General features: G+C 42.6%; 3 protein-coding genes across 4 annotated transcripts; 2 read left to right on the top strand and 1 right to left on the bottom strand.

The window, feature by feature from the left end:
- Window positions 1-14: 14 nt before the first annotated feature.
- LOC143511660 (oxytocin-neurophysin 1-like) lies at window positions 15-1,590 on the top strand. Its single transcript, XM_077001239.1, has 4 exons — window positions 15-119; window positions 262-383; window positions 561-765; window positions 1,152-1,590. The coding sequence occupies exons 2-4, from the start codon at window positions 264-266 to the stop codon at window positions 1,286-1,288; spliced, it is 462 nt and encodes a 153-aa protein (XP_076857354.1). The 5' UTR covers window positions 15-119; window positions 262-263; the 3' UTR covers window positions 1,289-1,590.
- Window positions 1,591-3,124: 1,534 nt separating this feature from the next.
- LOC143511659 (fatty acid binding protein 1-B.1-like) lies at window positions 3,125-4,359 on the top strand. Its single transcript, XM_077001238.1, has 4 exons — window positions 3,125-3,238; window positions 3,497-3,669; window positions 3,927-4,019; window positions 4,265-4,359. The coding sequence occupies exons 1-4, from the start codon at window positions 3,172-3,174 to the stop codon at window positions 4,316-4,318; spliced, it is 387 nt and encodes a 128-aa protein (XP_076857353.1). The 5' UTR covers window positions 3,125-3,171; the 3' UTR covers window positions 4,319-4,359.
- A 168-nt stretch (window positions 4,360-4,527) lies between these two features.
- smyd1b (SET and MYND domain containing 1b) lies at window positions 4,528-10,738 on the bottom strand. Of its 2 annotated transcripts, XM_077003554.1 has the most exons (10): window positions 10,406-10,738; window positions 9,150-9,326; window positions 8,593-8,806; window positions 8,361-8,491; window positions 7,642-7,680; window positions 6,626-6,821; window positions 5,691-5,783; window positions 5,352-5,515; window positions 5,070-5,238; window positions 4,528-4,950 (listed from the first exon to the last, which is right to left on the bottom strand). In XM_077003554.1, the coding sequence occupies exons 1-10, from the start codon at window positions 10,525-10,527 to the stop codon at window positions 4,795-4,797; spliced, it is 1,461 nt and encodes a 486-aa protein (XP_076859669.1). In that variant the 5' UTR covers window positions 10,528-10,738; the 3' UTR covers window positions 4,528-4,794. The 2 variants fall into 2 exon arrangements, with proteins under 2 accessions (XP_076859669.1, XP_076859671.1); XM_077003556.1 differs by lacking the exon at window positions 7,642-7,680 and having other exon boundaries at window positions 10,406-10,737.
- Between the last annotated feature and the right edge of the window lie 928 nt (window positions 10,739-11,666).

Below are 11,666 nucleotides of genomic sequence, written 5' to 3'. Positions count from 1 at the left end.
TACATCACTCCCCTCTCCTCATCAGATGAGTATTTAAAGGCCCTTTGTGGCTCGGCACGTCTGAAAAACCTGCTCTTCTCCTCTCTGGCTCTACTGTGCCATTTGACGTTCATCAAGCGGTAAGTACCGGTGTCCATGTAGTGATGTTGCCATCGATTTAAATTCCTGGTTGTATTTCATAAGTGTACTTCCAGTGATTGATGGTGGTGTCTTTGACTTACATTTGTCATAACTAACTGCTTCAATCACCCCTTTCTTCAGCCATGTCCAGCTCTATGCTGTATGTGTCTTTGTTGTGCCTGGTGTCTCTCTGCTCGGCCTGCTATATCTCTAATTGCCCAATAGGGGGCAAGAGATCTCTGATGGACGCACCATCTCGCAAGGTATAATATCTTGTCTAATGATCAACCTTAAATGTCAATTGAGATAACTTTAAGATAACATCTGGTGAGCAAATACTGCAGCTTTGTTGTTCTTGGATTGACTTTTGAAACCGCTGGAACCAACCTGAAAATATTAGCACTCATGGGCATTATTCTGCTTTTCTCTCCCTTCTGAAGTGCATGTCCTGTGGTCCTGGGGAGAGGGGCCGCTGCTTTGGCCCCAGTATTTGCTGTGCAGCAGATCTGGGCTGCTACGTGGGCTCACCAGAGGCAGCCGGCTGCATGGAGGAGAACTACCTGCCCAGCCCCTGCGAGAGTGGAGGGAGACCCTGTGGATCCGAGGGGGGGCGTTGTGCTGCTCCAGGCATCTGCTGTGACTCAGGTCAGAGTAACTTCATTCTCTTTACTGCATGAAGGCATTGAGTTAAGGCAGTTTCCTTTTACAGTCTCTCAGAAACTTTGACCCAGCACATTGATTTGCTGTCTCAAGACTGCTGCGCTGGTGAATGATTGGCTGAAGCCTTTTGTAAAATTTTATGACACTAGAAAGACTGCATGTGCTTAATATAATTACAAAGCACTTCAGGCATTGACAAGGTATATCACAGTAGTTTCTGACATGTGCCACAATATACCTCAGTTTGCTTGTGCTTAAAAGAATTTTAAATAAATGTGGGCACGAAATGACACGGTCTCCTTTTTATAACACCAGACCTTTTTAAATTGAGTGTAAAGGTGGAATTTGATTGTGCGTGTTGTATACTGCAGAGGGCTGCATCAGCGATCAGTCATGTTTGGCCGATGGTGATGCCGATCTGGAGGGCAGTGATGGGTTTGGTGGAGACCTCCTGATGAAGTTCCTTCACCGGGCAACGCAGCACCCATCCAGCAGGGGGCGCCAGTGAGCATCTCTGAAGCTGGCACCCTGGGAGTCTCCTGCAACATTGGACTGGTGTGAAATTTAATTCTGGAGCGCTTGAACCTTCACAGTATAATGAACTCCCTTTAAAATCACTTTATATGAAGAATAGGTAGGGGATATTTTATGTATAACAATTAGTGATGGCACTGACTGATAGACTGCTGACATAAGGTTCTGTAGTGATAATAAATGAATAGAAAGGATTATTTTTAGTGTTGTGTCTTTGATATCTGCTTTTATTGGAGGCTGATGACATTGTAATTTCATGGTTGTGAAGAGATAAGCAAGGAGTATAAGTTATCACCTCAAACTAACTGATGAATTTGGGTGTTTCATGTTTTATCTCACAGAACATTGTTATCTCTACTAATGCCTTTTAAAGTATCAGGTAATCCAGTTCATCTTAAAGTACTGACGTAATAATTAAAGGAAACAGCTGAGCCATTTAGACTTCAGTTGTATGTGCATTTTACCAGAGTCTCTTCAACACAAGCCTGTATCTGAAGCAAGCACACCTCTCATGGGCTGATAAGACCATGTAATGGAGCACTGATAACAGACACTGAGTGAGAAAAAAAAACATGCAGTCTAGAGTCCAAAGTGTCAGTATAAAACCCCAACATGAAGCATACAAGTATAAAAGACAACAGCACATACTGCAGGTCTTAATATAGACACTACAGGACATGGTTATGTATCTTAGTGAAACACTGTGAACTGAGGAAACATATCATTGATGAATGAAACGTATGAATGTTCTTTCGCCAGTTATGACAATGGCATGTTTTCCTCCCCACCAGACCTGAGAAAGTTTGAAGAATGCATATGTAACATGGTAATGATGGCATTCAAATGAGCCATGAAAAGAGGCTTAATATACACATACGGGTGGAACTACATGTCCATCTAAAGCTTTTATATGTTCATGTGCATACATATGAAATAATGCTGAAGGAAATAATTGTATTTTAAGTCAGTATATGCATGAGCTGTGACACACAAAAAAATCTAGTGAGTCTATGAATAAACCCTCAGTGAATGTTGAATTTAACTTCAGAATGTGAGACAAAGGGATATTCCTAATGACATGGCCACATGGCAAATGTGTAGCAGTGTTAAGAATGAAGAACCAGAGTGGTTGTTTCTCAAACCCTCCCCGACTCAGGGAGATGTGGTGGTGATGCAAGAGCAATGCTGAACAGCTCATAAAACTCATGTGAGAATTTACACACCTTAAAAGTGAGCTGTAAAAAAAATGTATCTGCTATCGAGGTTGTAATCCTCAAGCAAACGTCATTGGTAGCCCATCTTGTGGAAGGTTTATTGTGTGTGTGTGTGTGTGTGTGTGTGTGTGTGTGTGTGTGTGTGTGTGTGTGTGTGTGTGTGTGTGTGTGTGTGTGTGTGTGTGTGTCTGTGTGTCTGTGTGTGTCTAATTTCCTCTAGATAGGACGGTGGGCCAAATGCTAGAAAAATGTAATGAGGTTGATTATAGTAATAGTTCATTTTGTTTTAAATAGAAATACATCAGCCAATGATGCAATGTCTTTGATGATGAGTGATGAGGTTTTAGAGTGAGCTGGGTAAAGGTTGGATTTAGGGCTGACCTGTGGCACCATTCAATAGTAGTGTCACCACCACTTCATGTGCTTCCTGTTCTGGCCAATCAGCTTGCATAGCCACAGATTGCTTTGCATGCATTATGTATATTAACATACAGGTGTCGCAAGACTGAGCCAATGAGAGGCGGACATATGACAGGCAATACACAGCATCTCCGCCCACTGTGGTTAATTATTAAGGGCGTGTGTGAAAATATAAAAATACCTCTGAAACCTGCGCTCTGCTCCTCTCCCTCTGCCCATCACGATGTCCTTCTCTGGGAAATTCCAACTGGAAAGCCATGAGGGCTTTGAGTCATTCATGAAGGCAATGGGTGAGTATTCACGTGCAGGGAAGTGCTCCACAACTAGAGTGATGCATCAACCTCACCGCAGTAGTAGTCTGACAGACGTACACCATGGACTCATGGCTCGTTTTCTGAATATACTTTCAGTCAAACAAACCAAATCAAACTCATTTCTAATAAAGATTGACTGAAGATATATAGTTTGGATCTTGAGTTGATCAATTGGGTTTGATCAATTGAGTAACGAGTGCATTCTGTGTGGATGGGGTTGTTATGTTTTTGCAGGTCTTGCCGATGACCTCATCGAGAAAGGCAAAGACATCAAGAGCACCTCCGAAATCGAACAGAATGGGGACCACTTCAAAGTGACTGTGACCACAGGACCCAAAGTCATTGTGCACTCCTTTACCATAGGACAGGAGGCTGAGATGGAGACCCTGACTGGAGAGAAAGTGAAGGCAAGTGTGCTGCCAGTTCTTTACTGGATATTCAGAGCCCTGAATTCTCACCCACTGCACTGCCTAACACTCTCAGAGATCACACCTATATAGCATTACTGCATCAAACTCCTTAACAGTAATCCATCTAACATTAACATTATTACTATTCGGATAATAAACACTTATTTTTAAATATATAATGCTCCAGTTTATACTTATTGTGAGCTACCACAATACTCTGTGTTTGGTCATGATTGTGCCTTGGTGTTTTCTAGACTGTGGTCACTAAAGAAGGAAACAAACTGAAGGCCACTCTGAAAGGGATTCTGTCAGTCACGGAGCTCATTGATGCCAACACCATAGTGCATGTGAGTACAGAAATGAGATGTCTGCCTTTACCTGTGAAACATACTAAATATGTTTAGCAGAATTAGCAGAATACTACATTGAGTAGACTACATTTTTGCCTTATGTATATATTAATTAGTATGTGAAAAAGATACCATGTAAGAGAGAGGTGCTCTTTGAGGTGCTCTGCTAAAGATGCATTTAATTAAAAGATGTTAGATGTGTCTAACTAAAGGACATTGTTGCTGTTGATTTTTTCTTGCAGACAATGTCTGTGGGAGACATCGTCTACAAGAGGACAAATAAGCGGGTGTCATGATGAAAGTGCAAATGAAGAAATAAAGGATGGTTTTCACTGTTGTACTGTTGTTATATCAGTTGATTTCTGCTAATACTATTCGTATGTGTTAGGTTGGGTGGTGTAAGCAATGTTCCCCACAAAGCTGAAATGAAACCTACACCACTGACTAGACCTACATATTGAAAAGCTTTACATCCCTAAAAATGACACATCTTTGAACAACAATATTTAAAATGACAAATCTTTATTTAAAAAAAGTATTTGGGCAATTTTCAAAAAGCTGCTTAAATCAAAAACAAACTGAAAAAATAGAACAAAAAAAAAAACTTTTACCTTTCATTATATTATCTAGAAAAAAAAAACCCTGAATATTTTCATAACAGTTTTAATGGTGGTTTACCGATCACACTGATAGCTATCCTAGCGTAGTCACAGTGATGGAACACCTGTCAGGAGACACTGTACAGGAGGGGTTGAGGATGTGAGATGTGAGGTCATTTCTTGCGGAACAGGCTCTTGGCGGCCTCTTCCACCGGCTCTGCCATCATCTTCATGGGCTGGTTCTGCAGCGCCGCCTCTCGCATGGAGTGATAAACGTATTCGTTCTGCTTAAACATACGCAGCTCCATCTCCGTCTGGATGCGCATAGCCTGGGGGAGGGAGGGAGGGATCTTCGCATGAATCGTGTCTCCTGATGAGTTTAATGGGTTAATCCCAGTTAGAAGTCTCTGGGATCTGATGACAGTGTTCTAACAGGGCCGAGGTTTACCTCTAGGTCTTTAGTGATGGGATGGGTTGGCCCGTGGGTGATCATGAGAATGGCGTAAGCTTTGCAGATCATGCCATGACCGACTTCTATGTGTCCCGCCTGCCAATGCGTCACCCCAGCCCTCATCATGGCCATGCCCAGCTGGGCATTGTTCGGATGGTACAGCTTCCTACATACAGTGGGAAAGGCCACATGGATGCGCTGGAGAGATAAGCCTGCCCTTTAACTCCGCCCCTCCACAAACCACCACTGGCACTGTAGCTCCTTTGCTTCAGTACTCACATGTATCCTTCCACCATCTTGCGTGCATACATAGCCGCCTCCTCAAAGAACTGCAGGTAGGAGAGGACCTCGCTGAGCGTGCTCCACATCTTCAGCTGGTAGATGTGGCTGTCGGCCAGAACGTTCTCCTGCTTCTCCACACACTCACGGCAGATCTTCACCACCTACAGTGGGGGACATCACAGGTACATAACAACACGAGACATTCTTCGAACCTTCGTGCAAGGGTTAATGATAAACGCGTTCATTATACAGGCACTGACAATCACTTTTGATGTGCGGATGAGGTTCTAAGGTCTTTAGGAAGAGGAGTGGGGTTCATTTTCATATCTGAAATACCTCATTGTAGTTTGCTTCTAAACGAGCCTTCTCCGATTTTTTCATCATCTCCAAACTGTATTCTGTTACCTCCTTCACCTTTTCTTCTGGCACCTTTAATGCACACATGTCAAACACTTCAGGTACCTGTACACCAACTTCAAAATGGCATCTCCAGTATAGATTCTGTGGTTTTGTGATAAATAAGTACATTTACTCATTAGTTTTCTCTGATTGTCATATTCACCAAATTCACACACCTTTTATATGAAGTGAACTTCTAAGGCAATAGTGAAGGGACTCCCTAAACTAGACAAGGAACAGGATTGTGGGGTGTATTTGGGCCAGGAATCTGTAGTTTAGGTTCTATAGCTAATCTCAGGAGATTAGTGTAAATAGGGTTTTAGGAACACAACCCTATCTCCAGACACCAGGCCCCAGTACAGCCAAGAATTCTGCTCCTTGTCTAATGAATCTGCTTCTCCAACTGAATAACACTATAGGGGATAAAAATAGTCTACTGCACAAAGGCCACATGACCTCAGCCCAGGCTGCAGATAGCTAAGTGAGTGCTGATACAGGCTATTTCCCCCTCTGTCTCAGCCAGAGATCAATATGCATTTGCACAGCTGGGTCCCTGGAACATTAATGCATGGAAAGCCCTGTGCCATGCACTAAGTAGCACAATTTGGCTCACAGAATAGCCCGGATCCTTTTTAAATGACACACAGTCCTGTAAAGTCACGTTTCTCCAAAGGGTTATGAGGACATCGCAGCCTATTTACATACAGTAAATGTGGCTTTCAACGGTTGCATATGGCTACGCGTTCATATGTACAACTAGCAGTCTGCAGTGATGACCCACGATTTGTAGCTAATTTTACAGTTGGGGTTCGTGTTCCCAGAAGACCTGTAGAGCGTTTGACCCGTAGAGTGTTTGACCCGTAGAGCCCCACCTGAACCCCGTCCACCACTGCCCCGGCCATCTTCAGGTCATCTTTGATCTGGTTGGTGCAGTGTTCACAGGTGCAGTCGAAGAAGTACTGCTGCTTCAGCATTTCTTTGCGGTCCTTGGACAGGTTCAGGTAGTCCACATAGGCCACAGTCAGTTCCTCCCCTTCGCTGATCTTACCCAGGGCTCTGAGCTCAATTCTAGGGGAAGTGGGTTTAGACACAACAGGTCAAAGAGCAGCTTAGTCCCAGTCTGAACCAGCAGTGGATCAGAGAAAAGTCACTAGTCACTGCAGTTTCTCAAATCAAGTAAATCAATCACGTTTGGAAGAGTGTACAATGACAGATGTGAGTTCTGCATATCAGTCAATCAAATTTGTATTTTGACCTACAGGGTGATCAAATACAATGTCTTGACTTGATCTTAGCAGTTGTAAGTAGAAATACATCATGTGAAAAGTAATCTTTTCAATCAATAAATAAGAGGGAATGGAACATTAGGAAAGAAGCAAAACAATACACAGAACAAAATATTGAAAACAGACAATAGGTGTATATATAGAGATACAGTTAGACATTTTGGTAGAGTTAAGTTATAAGTTGACAAAGTGTGAAATTAAGTGAAGGTTAAGAGGAGTGACAAAAAGACATTATAAAAAAGCACCAACCACCCAGTAGCATTAGCCATCCTGGTTTAAAAGAAGACATTTACCAGTTGTGTAAACAAAACTAAAACAAATAAATCACAGACTATACCAACAAACTGGCATCTTTCCTATAAACATAATTTCACATATTTAGTCACTTCTTAAATGATTCTTGCCATGTAACAAAGAGGACGTACAGTTGACCAAACTGAATTTCACGTCTAAAGAGTAACATGTCCAAATGGCCCTTTGTTGCTATGCTATTGTTGGTGATGTAAAGATGGCAGCACTTGGGTAGCTGATTGTCCAATCATATGATTAAAGAAGTGACAGTAAAAACCGGATGAAATGACGAGCTTTGCTAACAGACCCACCTCTTCTGAGTGTGATACAAAGTATTGACGGTCGAATGACTGAAAGACAAATCAAGAAGCAGATTGCAGGAGCCAGCAACAGAAGAACTTCCACTACTCAGAACTTCCACTGACTGAACTCTACTAAGCTGACAATAGCAACAATAACAAGAACACCGACAGCTAAACAGTCCTCTAACTTTTAAGTAAAAAATTTTACCCAGGTGAAATCTTACAGCAACTTTACAAATGAGCCTCTGTCTCACACACACACACACACACACACACACACACGAGAACATCAGTGAAGTGACCTAATCTGCCCACAAGACTAAAGCATAATGCACATTTGCCAATAACTTCTTGTTATATGCTTAAAATATGCTTACACAAAAGCAGCAGGATTTGTATTTTTGCCTAGATTTCGACTTGTCAAAAAAGTTTGATTATAAAGTCATGTCGAAAAAGCCTGTGGGTTTCAGAATCGTGTGTACCTTGGTCACATGTTGCACGTGACTTAGGTAGGCCGTAGAACGTGCGTTCACAACCAGGTTTCTGTTGGGTTTCTTCTCACCATGTTTACCCCAAATCACGTCCCCCTTCTTTCACTTCAAACTCTTACTTCCTTCACCATCCCCTGCCTCATCCTTTATCCATTTCCGTCCGCTTTCACACACACTCTCTCTCTCACGCTTTCCCACACACTCTTACAGAACCCCATCACTACTAATTTAACTTACTTGCCATTGTTGAGGATGACTGTGCAGTTTGGCCAGCAGTCATGGTTGACCAGACAGAGGTTGGGGAAGAGACCCACTCCCACTGCATGGAGGCCTTTCTGATCACTCACCATGAAGCCATTGCAATTGATCTGTGAAGTAGTGGTAGGCATATTTATTTGAAGAAGACCTTTTTTTTATATTCTGAATCTGAAATGTAGTAAATTGAATGAGAAAGGCAAAAGTGATGTACCACTCCAAAGATGTGCGAGATGCTCTCCACAGTGTGCTGCTTGCTGGTCTTGGGCCAGAAGTCCAGGAAGTTGTGGACATCCACCTTGAGCTCCTTCAGGTCCATCTCAGGCATGTCTGAGAGGTGGTCCTGCAGGTCATCCAGTGTGATGAGCTGCATGTCTGAGACCACACCTCCCTCCTTATCCAGACGCCACATAATACGTGCGGCGAGACTAACCAGAGACAAGAAATCAGAACTTCACTCTTTATGCCATAGCACCTGCATTTTGTCAAGATCTCTGGAGTCATAAGTAAAGGAAATAAAAGCAAATTTGAGGTAAAAAGTGTTACACTGTGCTATGACCAATTCAATCACTAAACACAGCTAATATTTATGTATGTTATTGTTGCAGTATTGGTAATGCTGGGTTGTGTGGGGGTGTGCCCCCCCACCCCACCCACTCTTCAAACCTCTATCTCTATTCAAGCTTTCCTATGTGTGCTTGCGTATTCATCCCTTCCCTTTCCTCCTTCCTCTTTCCCATTACACCATTCTCCACGTCGCCGGGCCCTTACCGGATGTTTTCATTGGGCGCTTTGCCATGGCTCTTAATAGCGGCGCACTCCTGCTTGTGTTCACCCCACGCCGCTCGCTGACATGTGCGGTCGCAGTACTGCGCGAACCGACACTGGCCACACCGCTGTAGCTTGGGTTGCCGACGGAAACAACCGTGACACACGTTTGCCGCGAGACTGGAGGAGCACAAACACAGAGATGGCAGGATCCGGTTACTCCCTACAAGATATTGTGCATCAAACTTTCAGAGGTTCTTAAATATTTAGCGTATGTGCGCTATGTAATATGAACAAACAGTTTCCTAACATACAAGATGATTCCGTGTTTTCACAGTTTAGGACTGTATAGGCCTATATCTAATTAACTTGACTCAAGTGGAGAGGATCTACTTTACAACAAGCCACTAGAAGCAGCAGGGCTTTGTGGTTTATATATAATTCTGCTATTGACCACCATGGTACCATTTAAAAAGGTGGTATGAATGGTATGGCCTACGTCTTACAGAAGACTTTTGTGGTTTGGTTGGCATTTCATTTTAGGCATCTGTATTTTGGACTTCATAATTCTTTACATTATAATTATTCCCAAAAAACCCTTCTAATTCTGCATAGCACAAAGCGCACACAAAAATAACACAATAAAATCCTATCACACATCTCACTACTTTAATTCATTACACAGAGAGCTTGAAGAAACAGCACTGTTGTATAGGGCAGAGGTCATTCATTTCAGATAAGGGTATCTGTGCCATATAAGGCTATGGAAGCCATCTGGCTGAAGATTTCTCAATGTTCCCAAGATATAGCTGCATTTACTAGTCATCAGTCAGATTAACATAATCCACTGTATTAGCATGTCTTAATTTCTTCATTATAAATTCATTTGAACATTATGCCTTCATTTCATTAGTTGGGTTAGAGCAAGAAACTAAACCTTCATGTTCCTGCTCTGTCACTTGCAAGTATATCAACGGTACTTGTAAGATGTTAAAGGGCCAGAGACCTTCCATGCTTTCAGCAGCACCTGCTTACTTCAGAATGACCAGATATCACCATGACATCATGACATCATACATGACACACATGTATCATAGTACAATATACAGCAGTTTGACTTGACAGAGTCTGGTCAGATTAATATAATGGATTAATTAATAAAACACTAATAAAATCAGATGCAAATCCTTTGCAAAAATCATTCACGAAATCCTTTTCCTGGGGTGAGCGATGTCTCGCTTTCATTCCACGTGCCTTACCTGTCAAAGACAACGGCAGCAAAGCAAGGTTCGGCAAAGATCACATCCCCGGCCCACAATTCTTTGGTGGCCCTCAGACCGCGTCCTTTTCCTGGCGAGTCAAACACTTCCACGTTCTCCATGACTGTAGTGGGGCTGTGGGACAGTATGTCAGCTCTGTGCTCACTGTGACACTGGTAGAGTCTTTAGTCAGCGTGCCCTTTGGATCATCTAGCAGCTGGTCATTCCACTACCACCTCCTAAAATAGGCAGCACACTCAAGCCATACCACCATGGGGTTAACAAGGGGGAGAGATGTGTCACAGCTCACCCTGAGATGTGGTGAGTGTGATTTCAGAAAGGGCCTTACATTTATGGAGGGAGACAAAAGGCAATATCTGTTGACTCTGAGGTCCTTGTGTGGGTTTTTATTGTCGCATGTCCTCCTTTGATTAAGAAGACCGTAACATTCCTAGATGTGTGAGTGGTCACTCAGGACCCTGGGTGGTATTTTTGTCCCTCAGTTGGGTCTGTCACTCATGGGCCTGTCACTCATGGATTGGGTGTAGTGATGGAAGACAGCTGCTTCCACGTGGACACACACACACACACACCCACCCACCCACACACACTCTTGGCTTCATGTGTTTTTTCCAGCACTTTCCCAGACCTCCTTCTTTCTGATTCTCGACTTTTCTCAGAAACATTGAACAGCATAGCTTCTGTTGATGGTCTTTAATTATTTTGTTAGTCAACAATTACTACCCATTGGATTCTCATCACACCCCACAAAAGTATGTTTGAACTAAAAAAAAATCAGTTCTTTCTAGTCCAAATAATCTTCTAAATATGAAACTTTGCCATGGTTGTAAAAAGCATATCTGACTCTGGTGATAATAAAGGCAACGATGGTTGAGGAGAAGTAAGCTCATATTCCCCGAGATAAAGTCAGAGAGCTTGATATGCACCCAGCTTCCAATCTGTGGTGGGAGACACTCAAGTTAATCTCAATTTGCCCACCATGTGAGAATAGAATGGACATTCTGCTGAGACAATTGTGCGTGCACGTCTGTGGCTAACAGCTCTCTGTGGCTAACAGCTCTCTGTGGTTAGCAGTATGTTTGAAATCAAAACTGCTCCTGTTCACACACTTTTCTCAAATACATTAAGGGACATGTCAGATGAACACTGAACTTTTCTTTTTAAAGTGTCATTTAACAATCATCAACTCATTTCATTTTATACAAGTTTAAAATAATATATTATTAATAGATATTAGATA

This window comes from Brachyhypopomus gauderio, chromosome 4 (genome assembly GCF_052324685.1).
Source record: "Brachyhypopomus gauderio isolate BG-103 chromosome 4, BGAUD_0.2, whole genome shotgun sequence".
Taxonomy (NCBI): Eukaryota; Metazoa; Chordata; class Actinopteri; order Gymnotiformes; family Hypopomidae; genus Brachyhypopomus; species Brachyhypopomus gauderio.
The sequence above is the reverse complement of the archived record's forward strand: the minus strand, read 5'-3'. Positions and strand labels throughout refer to the sequence as shown.